This window comes from Galeopterus variegatus, unplaced genomic scaffold (genome assembly GCF_000696425.1).
Source record: "Galeopterus variegatus unplaced genomic scaffold, G_variegatus-3.0.2 Scaffold4877, whole genome shotgun sequence".
Classification (NCBI taxonomy): domain Eukaryota; kingdom Metazoa; phylum Chordata; class Mammalia; order Dermoptera; family Cynocephalidae; genus Galeopterus; species Galeopterus variegatus.
The window spans coordinates 14,655-34,910 of NW_007730988.1; the positions used below are offsets into that span (position 1 = coordinate 14,655).

General features: G+C 36.4%; 1 protein-coding gene and 1 pseudogene across 1 annotated transcript; one reads left to right on the forward strand and one right to left on the reverse strand.

Annotated features, from left to right (window-relative positions):
• LOC103603943 overlaps nucleotides 1–11,980 on the forward strand; it is a 19,447-nt pseudogene extending 7,467 nt beyond the window's left edge.
• A 2,565-nt stretch (nucleotides 11,981–14,545) lies between these two features.
• On the reverse strand, nucleotides 14,546–19,292 carry LOC103603940. The gene is made up of 2 exons (XM_008588524.1): nucleotides 18,881–19,292; nucleotides 14,546–15,277 (listed from the first exon to the last, which is right to left on the reverse strand). Exons 1-2 carry the CDS (start codon nucleotides 19,290–19,292, stop codon nucleotides 15,144–15,146), a joined length of 546 nt encoding a protein of 181 aa, XP_008586746.1. The 3' UTR covers nucleotides 14,546–15,143.
• Between the last annotated feature and the right edge of the window lie 964 nt (nucleotides 19,293–20,256).

A 20,256-nucleotide genomic window follows, 5' to 3' on the forward strand; every position in this document is an offset into this window, starting at 1 on the left:
GCTCCCGCGCCTCGCTCAGCCAGTGAGCGGGAACCGGTCTGCATGTGGGTGCCGACCCCTCGGGCGGGAGCGCCGCCGCGCTTCCCAAGCGGCGCACTATCCAGTGCGCCACCGGGCCGGCCCTATCAACATGTTTTAATGTAATAATTTTAATCTATCAATTCAATATATGCTTATGTTTTCAGAAATTGCTTATGATATTTTTAGAAGCTGGGGGTTTTTTTAGAACCTAGAATTTTCCCAAATTTTTTGTGGTTATTCCCTGTGATATTTTAGAACCTAAGCCATTCCCACTCTTGTAGAAAGTTTATGTTGATGTTAAATTAATGGCATAATGTTAAATGAATAATAACATATTTTGAGAGGAGAAAGAAAATTCTTGCATTAGAATTTGCTGTTGGAATATTGAAATTGAATACATTTGTGAAAAAAGTGAGATAAATGTTAACTTCATAACTAAAGTTTTCTTTATCCAGGCAATGTTGCAGACACTCCATCCTTCATCTTCCTCCTGTCAAAATATGGCAATCAAGGTTGGCCATTCTTCAGCTGAAAGGTTTTGGAAAAGAGATGCTTCCCAGATCAAGAATGCCACTGAGGATGGGAACCACTTCCTAACCCTGCCATGGTTGACAGAAGTCACCAAAGTCAAAACACATCCGGAGTGTGCCCTTCCAAAATCAGAATCACCAAAGACCATTTTGCATAGCACCAGGACACAAAGCCAAGCCCAAAAGATGCTGAAGGAAATCCTTAAATTTTTTAACTCAGGATGGACTGCTGCAGGACACTCCCCAAATTACTCCTGCTGAAAAGAACAGTCCTGCTCTGGAACCTGTGGAAAGGAAAGAGACAGCTAACATCAAGGAGAGAAAGGATGAGCTGGAGGAAGAGGAATTGCAAGAACTATTGTCAAAACTGATGGATGCCTTCAGTCTAGAAATGACATCAGGTAAGGTTTTTATAATCAATGGAGATAATGATGGCCAAAGATTCAGGCTGCTTTTTAAAACACTTGATTTTATAACATTAGCCCAATAGCTACAATTCCTCTAGTGCAAATCAGAATTCTGAATCTTTTGGACATCAGTAGCATCTCTTAACTTGGTTCCTATTATTGCCTAATTCATAGGGTTATTGTGAGCATTAAAGGTGCTAAACCATGTGACAGTTTAGTACAGCATCTGGCACATGGTAACATTCAATAAATGCTTATTATTTTTGTTATTGCAATTATTACTATCAGTAGTCTTAAATCATATATAACTGGGGAGCCTGATGTCACCCTTTAAAAATGGGGATAATAATGCTGCTCTCTTTGTAGAGGAGAATTGAGTAAGGTTTTTATATAATATAAGTGGTACCATCATCATCATCTTCTCCCATAAGCTATAACTCGTTGCTTTTAAAACTCAACTATTTTTTTTAAAAAGTCCTTCTTTACTGTAGTTATTTCTTCTGCTTTGGAGTGATATTATCTTATTTCTAAGTACTAGAGTATTTTGAAATATGTAGATATAAATATGTACATTTCTTTTTAAGAAAGCCTAAGATCTTTTATGTGGGAGTGATCAGGTAAGAGACTTGTGAGAAAATGAAGGCTAACGTTCTCATGTGTTTTTGCATCAGAGGAGGCTGTTTCAAAATGTTTCTGAGTTGGTATATTAGTTGGTGCCATAACAAAGTATCACAGACTAAATGGTTTAAACAAACAACAAAAATTATTTTCTCATAGTCCTGGAGGCTAGAAGTCTAAGGTCAAGGTGCCAGCAGCACTGATTTCTTCCGAGCCTCTGTCCTTGTCTTGCAGGTGGTCATCTTCCCCCTGTGTCTTCTCACCATCTTCTTTCTGTGCACGTCTATGTCCAAATTTCCTCCACTTATAAGGACACCAGTCATATCGAATTAAGACCCACCTGAATAACCTCATTTTAACCTAATCGCCTCTTTAAAGACCCTGTCCCCAAATATAATCACATGCTACATACTGGGTATCCAGTATATACTCCAATATATGAACTTGGGGAGGGAGGAACATAATTCAGACCGTAACAGTTGGAAAGCTATAAACTGAATACATAATAATGTCTGCTTTATACAGAACTTGGTAAAGCCAAATGAATGAAGTAATTATTTGGTGATTCTGAAAAGCTCTACAGTAAATGGAGTTGGAGTTACAATCTTTGTATTAGAGAAAACAAGTTCACAAAGATGCCAGAGCATGCTTGGACTGCCTGAGACAAAGACAGATGAGAACTCCTTGTGCCTGATTCTTAAGCCAACATGAAATTCCACCCACTGTATTTCCATCTAAGCATCCTTGGGGTCATGATGAGTATTCAAAGCAAAGTCAATATCCACTTGACCTTTATAGGAAAATTTCACATAAAATTGGGCTGTAAAGAAAAGTTTTTTAGTCTTTGACATCTTCATCTTGTTTTTATTTTTACTTTGTTGTTTCTCCCAATGAGCTCATGAAAGCTGCTGATTTCTAAAATGTTGTATTGGGTTAGCCCCCACGAATATAGTGGTTATATTGCACATTTTGGATTCCTAATAGACCAGGTCCACTACACATATTTGGAAGATAATATCCCAACATTTATGTAGTTTAATACCTAAAGCTAAAAGATTCATGCATATTTTAAGGGACTTTATCAAGGTCTCTGTGTGTGTGTGGGGGGGGGTACTTCAAAAAGTTGATGGAAAGATTTATGTTCTTTTAATTCTATTTTTCCAAGAACTTTTCAAAGTACCCTCATATATATACATGCATCATTACATCATTAAAAGAAAATCATAAAAAGGTAAAGTGTATTTCTAAATTCAGATGATGCAATAACGTATAAATGTGCAATTAGCATTATCCATCTTGTATAAAATACAAAAAAAGTATGTCTTAAAAAACTCACCTCTGCTTTTACTTACAATCTCAGTAGAACCATTGAGATGCTTCTGTAGGAAGTATGCATTATTATACAAACATGCTTATAATATTAGCAAGAAGGTACATATCTTCTCTTTTTGTTATTATGGTATTCTGTACTTTGTGATGATACAACAAATACTAATTATTAAGATTTAAGTTTACAGGGCCGGCCCGGTGGCGCACTGCTGCAGTGCGCCGCTTGGGAGTGCGGTGGCGCTCCCGCCGAGGGTTCGGATCCCACATACAGACCAGTTCCCGCTCACTGGCTGGGCGGGGTGCGGGTCCAGCACCGAGGGTGGCGATCCCGTTGCTGGTCCCGGTCCGGTGTGGGCGCAACACTGAGGGTTGCGATCCGTTGCCGGACACGAAAAAAGACAAAAAGGAAAAAAAAAGATTTAAGTTTATAGTCTTATTTCCTTTGTATTAGTCTTATTCTTTGAAGTCTTTAAGCATAACGATCTATGTTAATCTTCATGGCTACTGTTTTGCATTATATATCACTCCTAACTCAAATATTTCTTTTTTTTTTTTTTTTTTTTTTTTTTTCCCCCCCAACCAAAAATTTTTTTTTTTTTTTATATCCCCCCAAACCCAAAAATTTTTTTTTTTTTTTTTGTCTTTTTTCGTGTCCGGCAACGGATCGCAACCCTCAGTGTCGCGCCCGTACCGGACCGGGACCAGCAACGGGATCGCAACCCTCGGTGTTGTGCCTGTACCTCACTCAGCCAGTGAGCGGGAACCGGTCTGTATGTGGGATCCGAACCCTCGGCGGGAGCGCCGCTGCACTCCCAAGCGGCGCACTGTAGCAGTGCGCCACCGGTCCGGCCCACTAACTCAAATATTTTTAATTAAGTTTGTATTCTTATTAAATCTGATATTGAACATGATCCTGTTTTCAGACTCCACTTAGCCATTGGCTATATGGATTAAAAAAATATGCTCCATAATTTATACATAATCTATTCATGCCTATCAAAATCATGCTATACTTAATCAGAGCCAGAAATGTGATAACCATACTGATGAATATGTGAAGCAAGCTAAATTAAAGTATTGATTACCTTTGTTTACTTCTCTCTCTCTCATGGATACATCAGATAACAATAGGAAGTTTCTGATTGCTTTATTCTCCCAGGTTTCTTCTTTTAGGTTGAAGATTGTTGGAAAAATTATAAAGATCTACTGTTTGTAACATACTAAAATTTACTCAGACTGAGTGTCAATATATTCACCCAGTGTGGTGATTTTCCTAGTAGTCACTACTCTTTTGGATTGCAGCTTTGCTAAGAGGTCAACACATTTTGGAAGTTAAGATGAACTTTACATTACATAAAGGTTTAGTAGACTAAAACAGCAAACCTGATGATCAGTTTCTGGCAGTTATTAACATTAACTGAATAGAGTAATTCAGGATCAAGATCTAAGATAGTGGGATTTCAAGGGAGTATCAGAGTTTAATTAAAAAGAGAAAGTTGTGTAGAAAGAGTTCCTCAAACCTCTTTAAATTCCAAATGTAAGACTAAAAATCAGCAGTGAACAATTTGGTTAAAACTTGCAGTAAGAAATTAGATTTGAAAAACTCTAATGTTTCTTGCTTCAGTGGTGAGAAAAAAAAGACATAATCCTCTCATTTTACTGCCTTGTTAGATTATCGTCATTCCATTTAAGATTAAAATTTCTTGTGTACATCTTCTAAATTCTTCACCCAGCTTCTCTTTCATCCTTATTTGCCACTATAGGTTTCAATGTTGAGAAGGGAATGCAGGGAAGTAGAGTGATGGGATTAGAAGGGCAAGGTTTGAGAACAAAGATGATGGTCTGGACTAGCATGAAAGCACTTGCCATAGCTCTTCCCCAAGGCTCAGCACAAAGCAAGCAGGTGAATAAAACCCAGATGCCAGCTTCTTATTCAGGAGGGAAACAATTGGACCATGTGTCCAACATTCTAACTCTTCTGGGGACTGTTCGAGGAACTGGCTCCTATTTCACCTGACAGGACCCCTCACACTCTAGATGCCAGAGGCTGTTAAAAACAAAAATGGAAGCTGGGAGTAGGATAAAGTTTTGAGAAGCTTCCAGAATCTCTGACCAGGTTGATTGCCAAGGGTCTTCTCTGTAGAAAGCCAGTCTGTGAAGACTAAGAACAGTGGTTATTGTTTCTACTGCACAGATACCAACACAAAGAGCATAGAAAGATAAACAGGGAAACATTGTTCAAACAAAGAAATAAGACAGACCTCCAGAAATGGACCTTCAGGAAACAAAGATATATGAATTATCTGACAGATAAATCAAAATGACCATCAAAGATGCTCAACAAGCTCAGGAAAACAATACAAGAACAAAGTGAGAATTTCAACAAAGATGGAAAAATTTTAAAAGAACTAAATAGAAATCTTGGAGCTGAAGACTACAGTAACTGAACTGAAAATTTCAGTAGAAGGGTTCAACAGCAGACTAGATCAAGCAGAAGAAAGAATCCGGAAACTCAAAGAAAAAAAGAATGGAAAATAGTGAAGAAAGTGTAAGGGACATATGGCATGCCATCAGGTAGAACAATATATGCATGGTGGGAGTTCTAGAAACAGAAGAGACAGAAAAGGGGTCAGAAAGCTTATTCGAAGAAATAGTGGCCAAAAAATTACCAAACCTGGGGAAGAAAATGGACATTCAGATCCAAGAAGCCCAACAGACCCCAAATTAGATGAATTCAAAGAAGTCCACACCAAAACACATTGTAATCAAATTGTCGAAAGACAAACACAAAAGAGAATTTTGAAAGTGGCAAGAAAAAAATGACCTGTTGTGTACAAAGAAACCCTAATAAGATTATAAACAGATTTCTCAGCAGAACCTTATAGGCCAGAAAGAAATGGGATGATATATTCAAAGTACTGGAAACAAAAACTGCCAAAAAAGAATACTATACCCAAAAACTCATTGGCAAAGATAAATATATAAAGACAAATGCAGAATACTGTAGTACTGAAACAGTAGTGTGAAATCACTTTTAACTCTAATATAAAAGTTAAAAGAAAAAGTATTAAAAATAACTATAACTATAATAATATATTAACAAATATACAATATAGAAAGATGTAAATTGTTAATGTCAATAACATAAAATCTGTGGGGGGATTAAAAATGAAGAGTTTTTGTATGTGATTGAAGTTAAGTTGCTATCAGCTAAAATAAACTGTTATACGATGGTTTATGTAAGCCTCATGGTAAGTACAAATAAAATACTTATATGAGATAGACACACACAAAAAAATCAAATTATATCAATACAAAACAACAACAACAACAAACACAAAGGATGATGTCAAAAGAGGAAAAAAGAGGGACAAAAGAAATATAAGACAGATGGAAAACTAACAAAATGGCAAAATGGTTCTTACCTATCAATAATTACTTTAAATGTAAATGGATTAAAGTCCCCAATCAAAGACATAGAGTTGCTGAATGGAAAAAAACAAAAACAAACAAACAAAAAACCCCCACCAGCTATATGCTGTCTACAAAAGACTCACTTTAGATTTAAGAAATCATAGGCTGAAAGCAAAGAAATGGAGAAAGATATTTCATGTAAGTGGTATCCAAAAGAGAGCAGGGATGACCATACTTCTATCAGGCAAAATAGACTTTAGGTCCGAGAGACACAGAAGAACATTATGTAATGATGAAAGGCTCAATTTGTCAGGAAGATATAACAATTATAATAATATATGTACCCAACATCAGAGCATGTAAATGTATGAAGCAATCATTGACAGAACAGAAAGGAGAAATAGGTAGCAATACAATAATAGTAGGAGAGTTCAATATTCCTCTTTCAATAATGGATAAAGTATCCAGACAAAAAGTTAATAAGGAAACAGTGGATTTTAACAACACTATAAACCAAATAGGCCCAAGAGACACACACAGAATATTTCACCCAATAGCAGCAACACATACATTCTTCTCAAGCACACATGGAGCATTCTCCACAACAAATCATACATTAAATCAGAAAACAAGTCTTAACAAATCATATCAAATAACTTTTGTAACCACAATGGAATAGAACTAGAAATCGACAGCAGAAAGAAAACTTTAAAAATTCATAAAGATGTAGAAATTAAACAACACATTTTTAAACAACCAATAGGTCATAGAAGAAATAAAAGTGGAAATTAGAAAATATTTCAAGATAAATTAAAATGAAAATATAGCATACTAAACTTAGGGGATACAGAAAAAGCAATAGTAAGAGAGAACTTTATAGGAATAAACACCTACTTTAAAAGAAAAAAAGAAGATGTAAAGATTTGAAGTATACTACCTAACTTTACCCCTCAAGGAACTGGAAAAGAGGAAAAAAAGAAAGCTAAGCCCAAATTTAGCGGAAGAAAGAAAATCATAAAAATTAGAGCAGAGGGCCGGCCCCATGGCGCACTCGGGAGAGTGCAGCGCTGGGAGCGCAGCAGCGCTCCCACCGTGGGTTCGGATCCTATATAGGAATGGCCGGTGCGCGGTGCCAGCGACACCGCACCAAGGGTTGCGATCCCCTTACCGGTCACAAAAAAGACAAAAAAAAAAAAAAAATTAGAGCAGAAATGAATGAAATAGAGAATAGAAAAAAATCAACAAAAATAGTTGATTTTTTGAATAGATCAACAAAATTGACAAAACTTTAGCTAAACTAAGAAAAGAATTGAAAACTAAAAATCAGAAGTGAAAGACAAGACATGAGAACAAATGTCACAGAAATAAAAAGGATCATGAGACTACTATGAACAACTATACACCAACAAATTGGATAATCTAGAAGAAACTGGTAAATTCCTAGAAACATACAACCTACCAAGACTGAATCATGAAGAAACAAAACCCAAACAGACCAATAACAAATAAGGAAACTGAATAACAAATAAGGTAATCAAAAACCTCCCAACAAAGAAAAGCCCAGGACCAGAGTGCTTTACTGGTGAATTCTACCAAACTTTTAAAGAAGAATTAATGCCAAGCCTTCTTAAAATCCTCCAAAAAATTGAAGAGGAGGGAACATTTCCTAAATAATTTTATCAGGCCTGCATTATCCTGATACCAAACCAGACAAAGGCATTGTGAGAAAAAAAGTTACAGGCCCATATCCCTGGTGAATATAGATTTAAAAACTCTCAAGAAAATACTAGCAAACTGAATTTAACAGCATATTAAAAGGATCATATACCATGAGCAAGTGGGATGTATCCCTGAGATGCAGGGATGTGTCAACATATGCAAATCAATAAATGTGATGTACCACATTGACAGAATGAAGGGTAAAAATCACATGATTATCTCAATAGATACAGAAAAAAAGTGTTGGACAAAATTCAATGCACTTTCATAATAAAAACTCTCAACAAACTAAGAATAGGAGGAACTTACCTTAACGTAATAAAGGCCATATATGAAAATCCCATAGCTAACACCAGGCAGAAGGGGAAAAACAGAAATCTTTTTTTTAAGGTCAGAAACAAGGCAAGTATACCCATTCCTACCACGTCTATTCGACATAGTATTGGAAGTTCTGGCCAGAGCAATTAGTCAAGAAAAAGAAATAAAAGGCATCCAAGTCAGAAAAGAAGTAAAATGATCTGTTTGCAGATGACATGATTTTATATGTACAAGGGCATGCATGGTTAAGGGTAGGGATGTGGGAGGGTCATTCCTGTTCCTTTCTTCCCCACCTAGAACCATCCGTCTAAACTATCATTTTAAATGATCAGAAAATAAAGCCTCAAATTTAGCAAATTCTAGGGAAATAAAAAACAGTGTTTAGCAAACTTACAAGAGAAAATTTCAACACCGTATATTTACCTTGTTCATTGAGAAGGTAATCTCGAATACTTCCTGGGAATCCTAGAAGTGTTTACTGGAATCTTTTTTATTTTTTAAAGATGACTGGTAAGGGGATCTTAACCCTTGACTTGGTGTTATCAGCACCACACTCTCCCAAGTAAGCCACGGGCTGGCCTGTTTACTGGAATCTTAATGGACATATATATTACTCATTCTGTCTTTCTTATCACATATAAATATATATATATATATATATATATATGAAAAAGAAGAAGTAATTTTTCAATGAGAAAAGACTTCCAGCATGTAAGCTCCATGAAGGCAGAAAAGAATGTCCAGTTGGTTCATCATTCAGTCACTCATTCATTTATTCAACAAATATTCATCAAGAATTTACTGTGCTCCAAGCACTGTGCTCAGTGCCGAGTATTCATTTAGAAATGGGGTAGGTTTATATTTTTAAAACATTCTGGCATTGTGTGGAGAGTGACCTGGAGAAGGGCAAGAGGGTGACCAGGTAAGAGCCTATCGTAGTCTAGGCAAGAGGTGATAGTGTTAGCTTGGGTGGATGGTGATGCACTTATTGCAGTGGGGAAATGTGGGAAAACTGAGTTGGGGTTGGCAAATCAGAGTTCCGTTTTGAACATATTAAGTAAGTTTAAGTTGCCTGAGAGATATCTAAATAGAGATATCAGAGAGGCAATCGATGTGTACAATCTGGAGCTCAAGAGAGAGGTCTTAGTACAGAGCAGATATTCAATACATATGGTTTGCTTGATTATTGTTGTAAGGAAGACATGGGCTCAGTATTTCAGATGCCTAGAAGAATAATCATGGATTAGATAACCCAATATTAATCTCTACATTTCACCCTTCTGGTAGCCTCCTCTCACATTCCTGATTTATTCAGAGACCAGATAGATTTTTAATTGCATTTAAGTGAATTATTTTGCCATTGCCATTTCCTCTGAACTGTCAAGTTCACAGGTATTCAGTCTATGTGCTCTATTAATTCAGCCGTTACATATATTAAATTCCAAGTGTATGCCAAGCAACATGCTAGGTGCTAGGTGCATATCTTTGGCTATTTTAACATTTCAAGGAACTGGAACTGAGAAAGAAAACAGCCGAACAAGAAAAATTCCCATATATGAAATGAATTACTGCTTCCCTATTTCTTTATTGCCATATTTTAAGTTTTTATCACTGTGGGCTGAGAAACAGAATATCCTAAAAGAAGTTTGCCTCTGGACGAGGTTTTGGAGTCAGGCATAACATATTATTCATTGTCACTCTGGAGCAGTGTTAGAGGATAAACAGAGTGAAAATGACATGAACCGTCTCCTCATGTTGAACAGAAAACAGCACAGATGGAGCCACAATATAAATCTTATAACAAATGTATATAACTACCAAAACAAGCCTCTCCATGTTTTCATTTCCTGTGGTCTTATTTTTATTACACAAATAATATCATACTACACATTCACTGTAAATTAAAATGCTGAATTGCACCGATTTTTAAAAATTGACTCATGCCCTCTACCTATCCCACCTATTTCTCAGATATAACCATTGGTAACAGTTTAGTGAGTTTTCCTTCAGGTTTTTCCTCTGCATACGTGTATGTCTTTACTTTTCCAACATAACTTACATCACACTATATTTTTGCTTTCTTCACTTGCTCAGTATCTTAGACATTGAGCAATGTCTTTTTTAAATGCTGCATAATATCCCAGGGTATAAATGTACTATAATTTATTTACTGGTATATAATTAAGTAGCTTCCAATTTTTTATTATCAAAAAAAGTTTTAGGGCCGGCCCGGTGGTGCACTGGAGAGTGCGCCGCTTGGGAGTGTGGCGGCGCTCCCGCCGAGGGTTCGGATCCCATGTGGAGACCAGTTCCCGCTCACTGGCTGAGCGTGGTGCAGGCGCAACACCGAGGGTTGCGATCCTGTTGCCAGTCCCCGTTACGGGCGCGACACCGAGGGTTGCGATCCCATTACCGGTCAGTAAAAAAGACAAAAAGGAAAAAAAAAAAAGTTTTGGCGAGTATCCTTATAACATATCTTTGTGCTCATATGTTAATACATTAGTAGGATTAATTCCTAGAAACAGAACTCTTAAAGATTATGAATAGCAATTTATGGCTGATAACTGCCAAATTATAGATCTTTCTGCAACACAATCCCTATTATAATAGACCATAGGGGCCACTAAAACCATCAGTCAAGTAGTTACAGAGCAGTGGTTGTCAAAATTTTGTCCCTGGACCAGCCTCATCAGTATCACCTGGGAACTTAAAACAAATACAAATTCTCTGGCCCCATCCCAGAGAGACTGAATCAGAACTCTGAGGGTGGGATTCAGCAATCTGTTTTAACACTCTCCAGGTGATTCTGATCTACACCAGAGTTTGAGAGCCACTGCTCTATAGTGGGCTTTCCAGCTACTCAGATTTGTGCTAGGAGCCATAGGAAAATGCCTCTTAAGAACCCATAACCTGGTTGGAATAGTAACATTGATCATGATAAATAATAGCCACCTTATTTGCTAGCTAGCTTAGGGAAAGAGCATTGTCCTCAGGAACTGAACAGAAATGGATTCTATTTCTTCTCTGTGCAAGAGCTTTATCAAGATCACCTTGAGAACCTTGTATTAATCCATTTCTGTTGCTTATAATAAAATACCTTGAACTGGATAATTTATAAAGAAAACAAAATTTATTGCTTACAGTTTCAGAGACTGGGAGGTCCAAAGTCCAGGGAACACATCTGGAGGTGGCAACAGTGACCCCAGAGTCTCACATGGTAGACTAATGTGGAGCAGAGAGAAACTAACTTCTCATATGCTCTTCTTTTAAAGCTTTCAGAACCACACCCTGACCACCATTATTAATCCATTCACTACAGCGTGGTCCTACAATCTAATCACTTATTCAAAGCCCCACCTCTCAATTACCATAATAGGATTGCCACCCTCAACAGTTACAGTGGGGATTAAGTTTTGGGAGGACACTGAACCCAAGGCAAACCTACAGGTGCATTTCTCTGAAAGACTCTCTCGTTTGTTGATATCAGGTCGACAGTCTTCGGTACCCATGGACCTGTATGGTGGAGCTGAGCAGGTGTGCAGGGCCTTCTCTACCCTTGTTGATCAAATTGCTTGCCCAATTTGAAGTGAGAAGGAGTCCAGGTTCAAAGTCCCCTTGATGTGATGGCAAAATGCATTTTCAAAATGTGTATTAAAAGAATTACGAGAGAGGTAGAACTCTCTGTCAATAGATTGGTATGAACTATGAAGAAGAAAAGTTTTATTTTTTAATCTCCCTACTCATGTGTCTTAGTTCTTCAGTTCAGAGTAAAGCCTCAAGGCAGGGTGGGCAGGGAAGAGAAAGGAAAGAAGTGGCAGAGTTGAATCCAGATGTGCCGAGTTTCCATCAAAGGGCCGTTCTTACTTTGAATACTTTGGCAGAAATATTCAAGTGTGTGGTCTACATGAATGCATGCAACTGCCTTCTTCACATATCATTTAAATTACTGAATTAATGACCTAATTTTCTTTGTGGATGTTCCTGCTAGAGAACAGGTTTGGCAAAGAACTAAATACACATACAAACAATTGACTACATGGAAAACTGGTGAAATCCAAATAAACTCTGGATTTGAAACATCAGTTTCCTGGCTGTGATGTTGTGCTATATGTTGTACTAGAATGTTCCCATTGGGGAAACTGGATGAAAGTTATACAGATGTCTCTGTATTTCTCACAACAGTATATGAATCAATAAGTATCTCAAAATAAAATAAAATAAAAACATAATGTGAATGTCTCTAGAGCAGCACATCTGATGATTTTCACCAAAACACCTGTGTGTCTTTTTCCTTGTATGTTGGATTAGGTTATATAGATGCTTAACTTAATAATGTCCGAAGTAATAGCTAACTTTTTTTTTTTTACTGTTAGTATTGAATGCCTAGTTTCTAAGCACTTTGTATGTACTAACTCATTTAATCCTCACAACAAACCTAGAAAGCAGGTATCTTATTTTATGAGAAAACTGAGACACAAAAAAGTTTAGTAACTTATCCAAAGTCATTTGGCCAGTACTTTGTGAAGTTGGGAATTGAACTCAGCTCCTGAGCCTGTCCTCTAACCACTAATCTATACTTTCTCTCAATACATATTGTTATGATTCCAATGTTTGGTTTATGATCTTGACCTTCAGTCCATGTTACATTCAGAGAGGCTGTGAATTTTTATTCACATGATCTGTAATTCCTACTATTGTTTACAGAGTGAAATCATGTTCAGTTATATAGGATTAGGATAGGGTTATTCATGTTCAATCTCATTGTAATATTTTTAAATTTGCTTTTCAGCCTATCATAAATTTTTTATTTTGGTTTTGTCATTAATATATTCACTCTCCTCCTTACTTCGTCCCAACTTGTTCCTTACAAACTGGATATGCATGCCCTAGAGCCTGGGTCAGCAAGCTATAGTGATGGGCCAAATCCTGTTCACTGCCTGTTATGTACAGGCTGTGAGCTAAGAGTGCTTATTGAATCGTCCCAACTTGTTCCTTACAAACTGGATATGCATGCCCTAGAGCCTGGGTCAGCAAGCTACAGTGATGGGCCAAATCCTGTTCACTGCCTGTTATGTACAGGCTGTGAGCTAAGAGTGCTTATTGAATTTTTTTAAATGGTTGATAAAGTCAAAAGAAGAATAATATTTTGTGATACCTGAAAGTGGTATGAATTCAAATTTCAGTGTCTGTAAACAAAGTTTTATTGGAATGCAACCATGCTTATTCATTTATGTATTATGATAGCTGCTTCTGTTCTACCAAGGCAGAAGTTGATTAGTTGTGACAGAGACAGGATGGCCCATAAAGCCTGTAATATTTATTATCTGACCCTTTACAAAAAAGTATAGCCAAGCCCTGTTGTGGAGTACCAAGGTGAAGGAGGAGCAAAGGGCAGGCTCTTCTACAAGCTCATTATCCAAGAGTGGTGTCTTTTCAATGATTTGCAAGAGGTAATGAGTTTATGTGATGGTTTTGAAGAATAGGATGAAAGACATTAGAGAAAGGAGCACAAAAGCAAAATCGTGAGCCTATGTAGAACAGGCAGTGAAAGGGTGGCAGCTTTTTAAAGTGCTCATCCTCCCAACTAACTAAGAGCTAAGGCTGGGCCGTCTCTCCCAGCTCTTTCCCCAGGCTTTCTTCCTTTCCGTGTTGTAAGGACTTGGCTAATCCTCTCATGAAACTGTGTCATCTGAGAATAACACTTTAGATAAGATTTCTAGCTTAAGGAAGGCCCTAAACCTTCAATGAAAATATTTACTGAGGCTTCCTTTGAAATGGAAAAAGCAAGGGAATTGTTAACATATCTGACATTCAAACTGGCTCTCAATCATTCGTTATAATAGAATGATTGGAGAGGTGGGAATAATTAGAGATAAAAATAGCCTTGTGTCTGGAACTCAAATAACTTTGCTAATTGAACTTCTCTGCTATAAACCTCATTTCAGCCTGTTCATTTTTCAGGGAAAAATTATTTATGGATTCTTCTCTTATAATGTTGTTCATTTTACTTTTATTTTGCTTTTTAATGCAAAGTATAACCACTTATAGAGTTTTAATATTCAATCAAATAGGAAATATGCTAATTGGGAAATAATTTATACTTATTTATACTTATACAGTTTTATTAGAGTTTGAACATCACTGATGGTAACATTAAATATTGAAATAAAGAGACTCCAATAACATTACTTAGGGTCCAGAACTTTTATTAGTTTTATTAATTAAATTAATTGCTAATTAATTTCCAATAGAAGAATGCTTTATTTGCCAGTTTTTTTGTTTTGTTTTATTTTTTTGCTTCATCCAGTATTCAAAAATATTCTCTCAAACAAGATGCAGGTATCGTGGACCATTGGTAACTGGTAATTGATAAATATAGTTGCTTATATGCCTGTGCATAAGCAGTCCGGTGGTTAATGGCTTGGAAGTCATGCAGCGTATTCAAGTTAAATGTATGGCACCCTAGTTCATTAACAGTGTCAAGCATCCCACAACAAATTATCAAATGAATACAAAGTATCTGAGTCTCCCAATCCCAAGTCATCTTTGGAAGTTACTTAACTCCTTTAGACAGTGGGATGGTCTGGCAATAATGTCACCATTTGAAGGAACATGCTAGCAGCCTAAAATAATGATGCTTTAAATAAGTACTCTGAGAGATTTGGCTTAATACTTATCTCTGGACATTCCCACCATTTAAAATAAATAAATGATCAATAGTTAAGAAAAAATATTTATATATACATTTTCTTAAATTCCAAGGTGTGAGTTAGTTCTGAGGTTAGATTTATTTTCTCTTTATTTCCAGATTCACTCTTCCAATGAACCTAGACCCACTCCTGTGTACATGCATATTTATCAAATCTTCAATCAGCTCTTTCTTCTTTGGAAAAGGGGTTCTTAGAAGCTGAGAATATGCACCTGAAAGTAGAGAAAAGGAACTTCATAAGGTTACCAGATTATTTTCAGGTTAATTAAATATCAATAAATTGTTTTTAAAAAGAAAGTTTGATGTTTCTGCCATTCTGCTATCAAAATTTTACGTAAATTTATTACAGGGGTGTATATGTAAATTTGTATGTAAGCAAAGTTTTGTATCCTATGCAGTTTAGTTATATAATCTAAATTAAATAAATTATAATGAATACATTTTCTTGTTAATTAATGTGCATAGATATATTTGTCTTATTGAAAAAGTAAAAATGGTCCTATTTTAATACAGAAATATAAAGAAAAAATTTTAAACCACCCATAATATAATCTTCCACACATAACCATGGTTTTATGCACACATACTTTATACCATAATTTACTTAACCATTACCGTATTGTGGAGCATTTTGATTATTTCCAGATGTTCTGTTACTATAAATAGTATTGTAATAAAGGGCATTGTGCTATGTCATTGGCTGTATCTCTTAATGTTTCCTTAGAATACATTTCTAGATGGGTAGTTGCTGAGTATGTTGCTTAGGAAATTTCTTGGAGTAAAGTGGGAAATCAAGCACTTATGTGTCTAATTATTTGTGGTTTTGAAGCATTATTTTCTCTTGTGTATAGTATCGAAAAAATAAGCAGTATGAATATTTGCCAGCTAGTCAGACACCAACTGAAAACACCATCACATAATAAATCTAAATTTTAATTTTCTCATCACAGAGAAAAGCAAAGACCCACTATATTTCTAGAACATACAAACTGCCAGGCCCAGAAAAGCAGATTTTTCTATCCTTCCCAGTGGCAGAGCAAGGTGTGCTGAAGAAAGAGGCCATCATTTTTTACACAAACAAGAATGTACTTCAAAATCTCTTCATTTGCATTGATGCCTTTACTAAGCCATGAGTTAACTTCAACTGCTATTTTCTATTTGGGCATTATCAATGTACTCTTTCCCTAAATCAATTAATCAGTCTTTCTCTCTCTCTTGATCTCTCTCTCCCTTGACACAGTCTATCAGAATTTAGTAATTATGTCTGGGCACATCTTCTTCACACCTTTCTTTGAATACTTTAGCATTTAACTATTAGCCCACATTGTTCCAGACTAAAGAACAATGGACTTTGGAGTCTTCTCTCATAATGACATCTCTAGCCCTCAGATATTTTTGAATTCTCATTTCCGAACCTCCTCTGCTCCTGCCTATCATTGTTATAAACTGCCCCGATGTCCACGTCATCACCCAGCTCGATCAACTGTCCTAGGGTAAAGCTCTTAATCTTGGAGTAAGATTATTTCTATAGTCAAATAAATGCCTTTCATAGGTTTCTTCTTTATATAATCAAAAACAGTAGAACAGAGAGCATGAAGAAACTTTATGGGTCATCTAATTCTTTCCATAACTCTTTTTTTCAGATGAAGAAACTGAGGGCTAACTAAATTAATTACCTTGCCCAAGATTAGGAAATTTCTTGGAGTGAGTAAAGTGGAAAATCAGGCATTTGTGTATTAACAAATACGATGCATTAACATGAAAAATTATATAGGGTTTTATGTTTTTAACAAAGCATGATTCATAGTAAGATTTTGCAAGTACATTTAAACTATTTGGTTTGAAGACATCAAAATAACAAGTCTCTTTTTGCGTATTATGTAGACACTTACTTCTCCCTTCTGACCTGATGATGTGATTTTCCTGAGAACTACAGAAACAAACACTTCTTCACCTTCACCCCCATCCCAACCTGGCAGCATATTATCCCCCAGGCACAAAAGAAAAAATTATTGGAGGATTCATGCAAGTACATCCAGAGCCCAGTTGAGCCTCTAGAGATTTAATCAGGCCTCTTGAAATGAAATCTCAATGTTCCTGTAACTATTTAACTTTTGGACATGGTATCTCCTTGACCCAAGACCCTCTTTGACTGTAATTATACAAACCAAATGGAAAGTCTTGTTTCCTGATCTACAAACAACTGTTTGTGTCAAACATTAAGATAACTTCAATAAAGTGAAATGTTCACTCCTGCTACTTGGCTACTTGCATAGGAACTCTCCCTAAAGTTTGCAGACCAGCTGAGTCAATAGCAGCTCTGTAGCAAGATGAAGGAAGTGGCTTCCAAAACTAGTTTCATGTTCAGCTGAACACAAATAAAATTATTTTCATTTATTCTGCAGACATATCTTTGAGTTATTCAAAAGGAGTACAAGATACGGAAAAAACTGGTAATGATTTGAGTATGACAGCTGACTACGATAAGAATAGGAGAAAGGGCCCTATGGACCACCCTCAGCAGAAGAGAAGAAAATATATGGTCCTTACTGATTCTGAGGCCTGGGCAGCTTCTGTTCAAAATATTGTTTTAATAATGGTAACCAACATTTAAAGACATTCATTTTGTATTTCTATTTTAGTAGCAAAGCTGCTAAAAGAATATTTCCTCTAAAAAAGGAAAGTGGTTTAAGTCACAATAGCACTTACCAAAATAATAAATGTATCTACAAATAATAACATTGAATTATCTGGTTTTATTGATCAGCGAATCATGAGGATCTTTAGTTACTGAGGTTAAAACAAACTAGATATATAAATGCTCTGAAATATCTTAGGAAAGAGTACATTAAAATTATTACTGTTCGTTGCTATTTTAATAGAGAGATTATGGGAATATATAACAATTCTCACAATAAAATGTACAAATGCACAAATAAGTTATGCCCCAGTTTTCCAATGATGCATAAATAATTGTAAAGAGTTACTGTCACCCGAACAGCCCTTGCAACAAGGTTTGGAAGCTCACTGGTTGAAATGACACCAAAAAAGAAACAAAAACTGTATGAATAGGGCTCTGCTTACTCACAGGAGCGCACTCACCCTCATTCTAATTCAATAAAGGATATTTCTTCTTTACCTCCAGAGAAGACTATTTGAATATAAAATTTATTTCACTGAAAATCTCTAAAATTTGTAGGAATTCCAGCTTACTAAAAGTTAATTACTCAGCTTTCTGGAAGTTACTTAGTTGAGATTCATTCAAAAAGCAACAAGGAGTAAATCTATGTGCCAGATGAATCTTTACTCTTTATTTCATCAACTAAGTACCTCTCAAAAGTCTCCTCCATTTGCATGAAAGCAATGTTTTTTCAGTTTAAAAGGGGCAAGAGTTTGTGTGCTGAGAATGTTTCCCTGGCTTATAGTCAAGTCTTCCCAATTCCACAGCAAGTGAACACCAGGTTATGACTGCCAATGCTCAGGCTAATGGAAAACAGTGTTGGTCTTGGGACTTCCCTTTGTATCTTTATGTTGTATTTTGGGAATCATGCTATTCCTTACTTGTCTTTCTGACTCTTCCTTGCTGCTGTTGACATGAAGTATGAGGAGGGGGATAACATGTTAATATAAACTACTATAAAATGCAAAAATAAGAAGTGCTATCATCCTATCACTTGTGTGCTCATGGTGTTCACCTCTGAAGAGGAATATATATGACATTGGATTCCCCTAAAGCCTTTCCCTTCTTCTTCACAATTTAGCCCATTCATAATTGATTGACCCTTTCAAAAGATATGGGAGCTGGGATTAACCACCTTTTTTACTCCTTGTGTGTAGTTGCTGTGCTGCTGAAATTTTCTCTTCCTCTCCTGCCAATTGCCTCCTTCCTAAGCCATGGTTCCTGGAGAGGACACAGTCCACATAGATGTCCCAGAAGAGTTGGGCCAGATCCCAAAACAGTGCACCATGCTTCAAGTTCTCAGATGACTTCAGGTAGATCATAAAATCCCAGAAGCCTGAAACAGTGTTGGAAATGCGAGGCTTCCACATTTCTAGGAGGAGCACTGAGGAGGATTCCCAGCACTGAGGATCAGCCCTGTTAAGGGTCAGCAGGTCTGTCTGGCTATGACAGAAGAAAGGAGACACACAGCACATTCCCATAATGAGCAGGGAGCAGGTGAAGCTCAAGGGGCAGTGGATCCCTCCTCTGTTCCCAGGATCGGCCATGGCCCTGAAACTGAACAGGATGGAAATATCTCATCAGTCCCTGCTCATGATCCCCCCAGTAAAGAAAGTAAGTATGCCCTTAAGAACCTTGGTTCCAGCAAGGAAACACATCATTGTCACTAAGCAGGAAAAGTCTTATCTCCCATATTACAAGCCCCATTCAATGTAAAGTGACTCATTGCCAGGCCAAGTAGTGACTGTATTTAAGTTAAGAAATTTTTATTCCTAAGATGTGTTCTTAGGAATAGGAGCTTATTAGTAAGATGAATAAGAGAATCTGTTTCTCTCTGCTACAGAAAAATATACTTTAAGAGAGTATTAAGTGAACATTTAAAATCATGCTTGCATGACTCTAATTATTCTATAATATCTTAACTAAGCCTAGCTATCCTAATCTAGGACTCCTATACAATTAGGAATTTGAATATGTTTTACCTTTGGATGCTTTCCTGTTCACAGTGACTTTTAAGTTTTTTGAAAAGACATCACAATTATAAAATGTAATAAAGGGCCGGCCCGGTGGCGCACTGGATAGTGCGCTGCTTGGGAAGCACTGCTACAGAAAAATATACTTTAAGAGAGTATTAAGTGAACATTTAAAATCATGCTTGCATGACTCTAATTATTCTATAATATCTTAACTAAGCCTAGCTATCCTAATCTATGACTCCTATACAATTAGGAATTTGAATATGTTTTACCTTTGGATGCTTTCCTGTTCACAGTGACTTTTAAGTTTTTTGAAAAGACATCACAATTATAAAATGAAATAAAAATGAACACAAGACAGTGTGATAAAAGTATGGGTGTATATATGTGGAAACCAAGGGATATATATTTAACTCATTAGAGTAGAATCAACAGACATATTACAAATATCTAAAATGTTCTGCAATTCTGATGTAACTTTTATAAAGATAATGTTTTCTAATTTCTTTCTTCTTGCTATAAATCTCAAGATTTT

Bases quoted from the DNA above. Each gene is read 5' to 3' on its own strand.
- LOC103603940 (XM_008588524.1), bottom strand. From the start codon at position 19,292: ATGGCCGATCCTGGGAACAGAGGAGGGATCCACTGCCCCTTGAGCTTC. The intron at 15,278-18,880 runs GTGGTTAATCCC...CTCTACTTTCAG, and splicing joins ACACACAAGGAGTAAAAAAG to GTGCATATTCTCAGCTTCTA.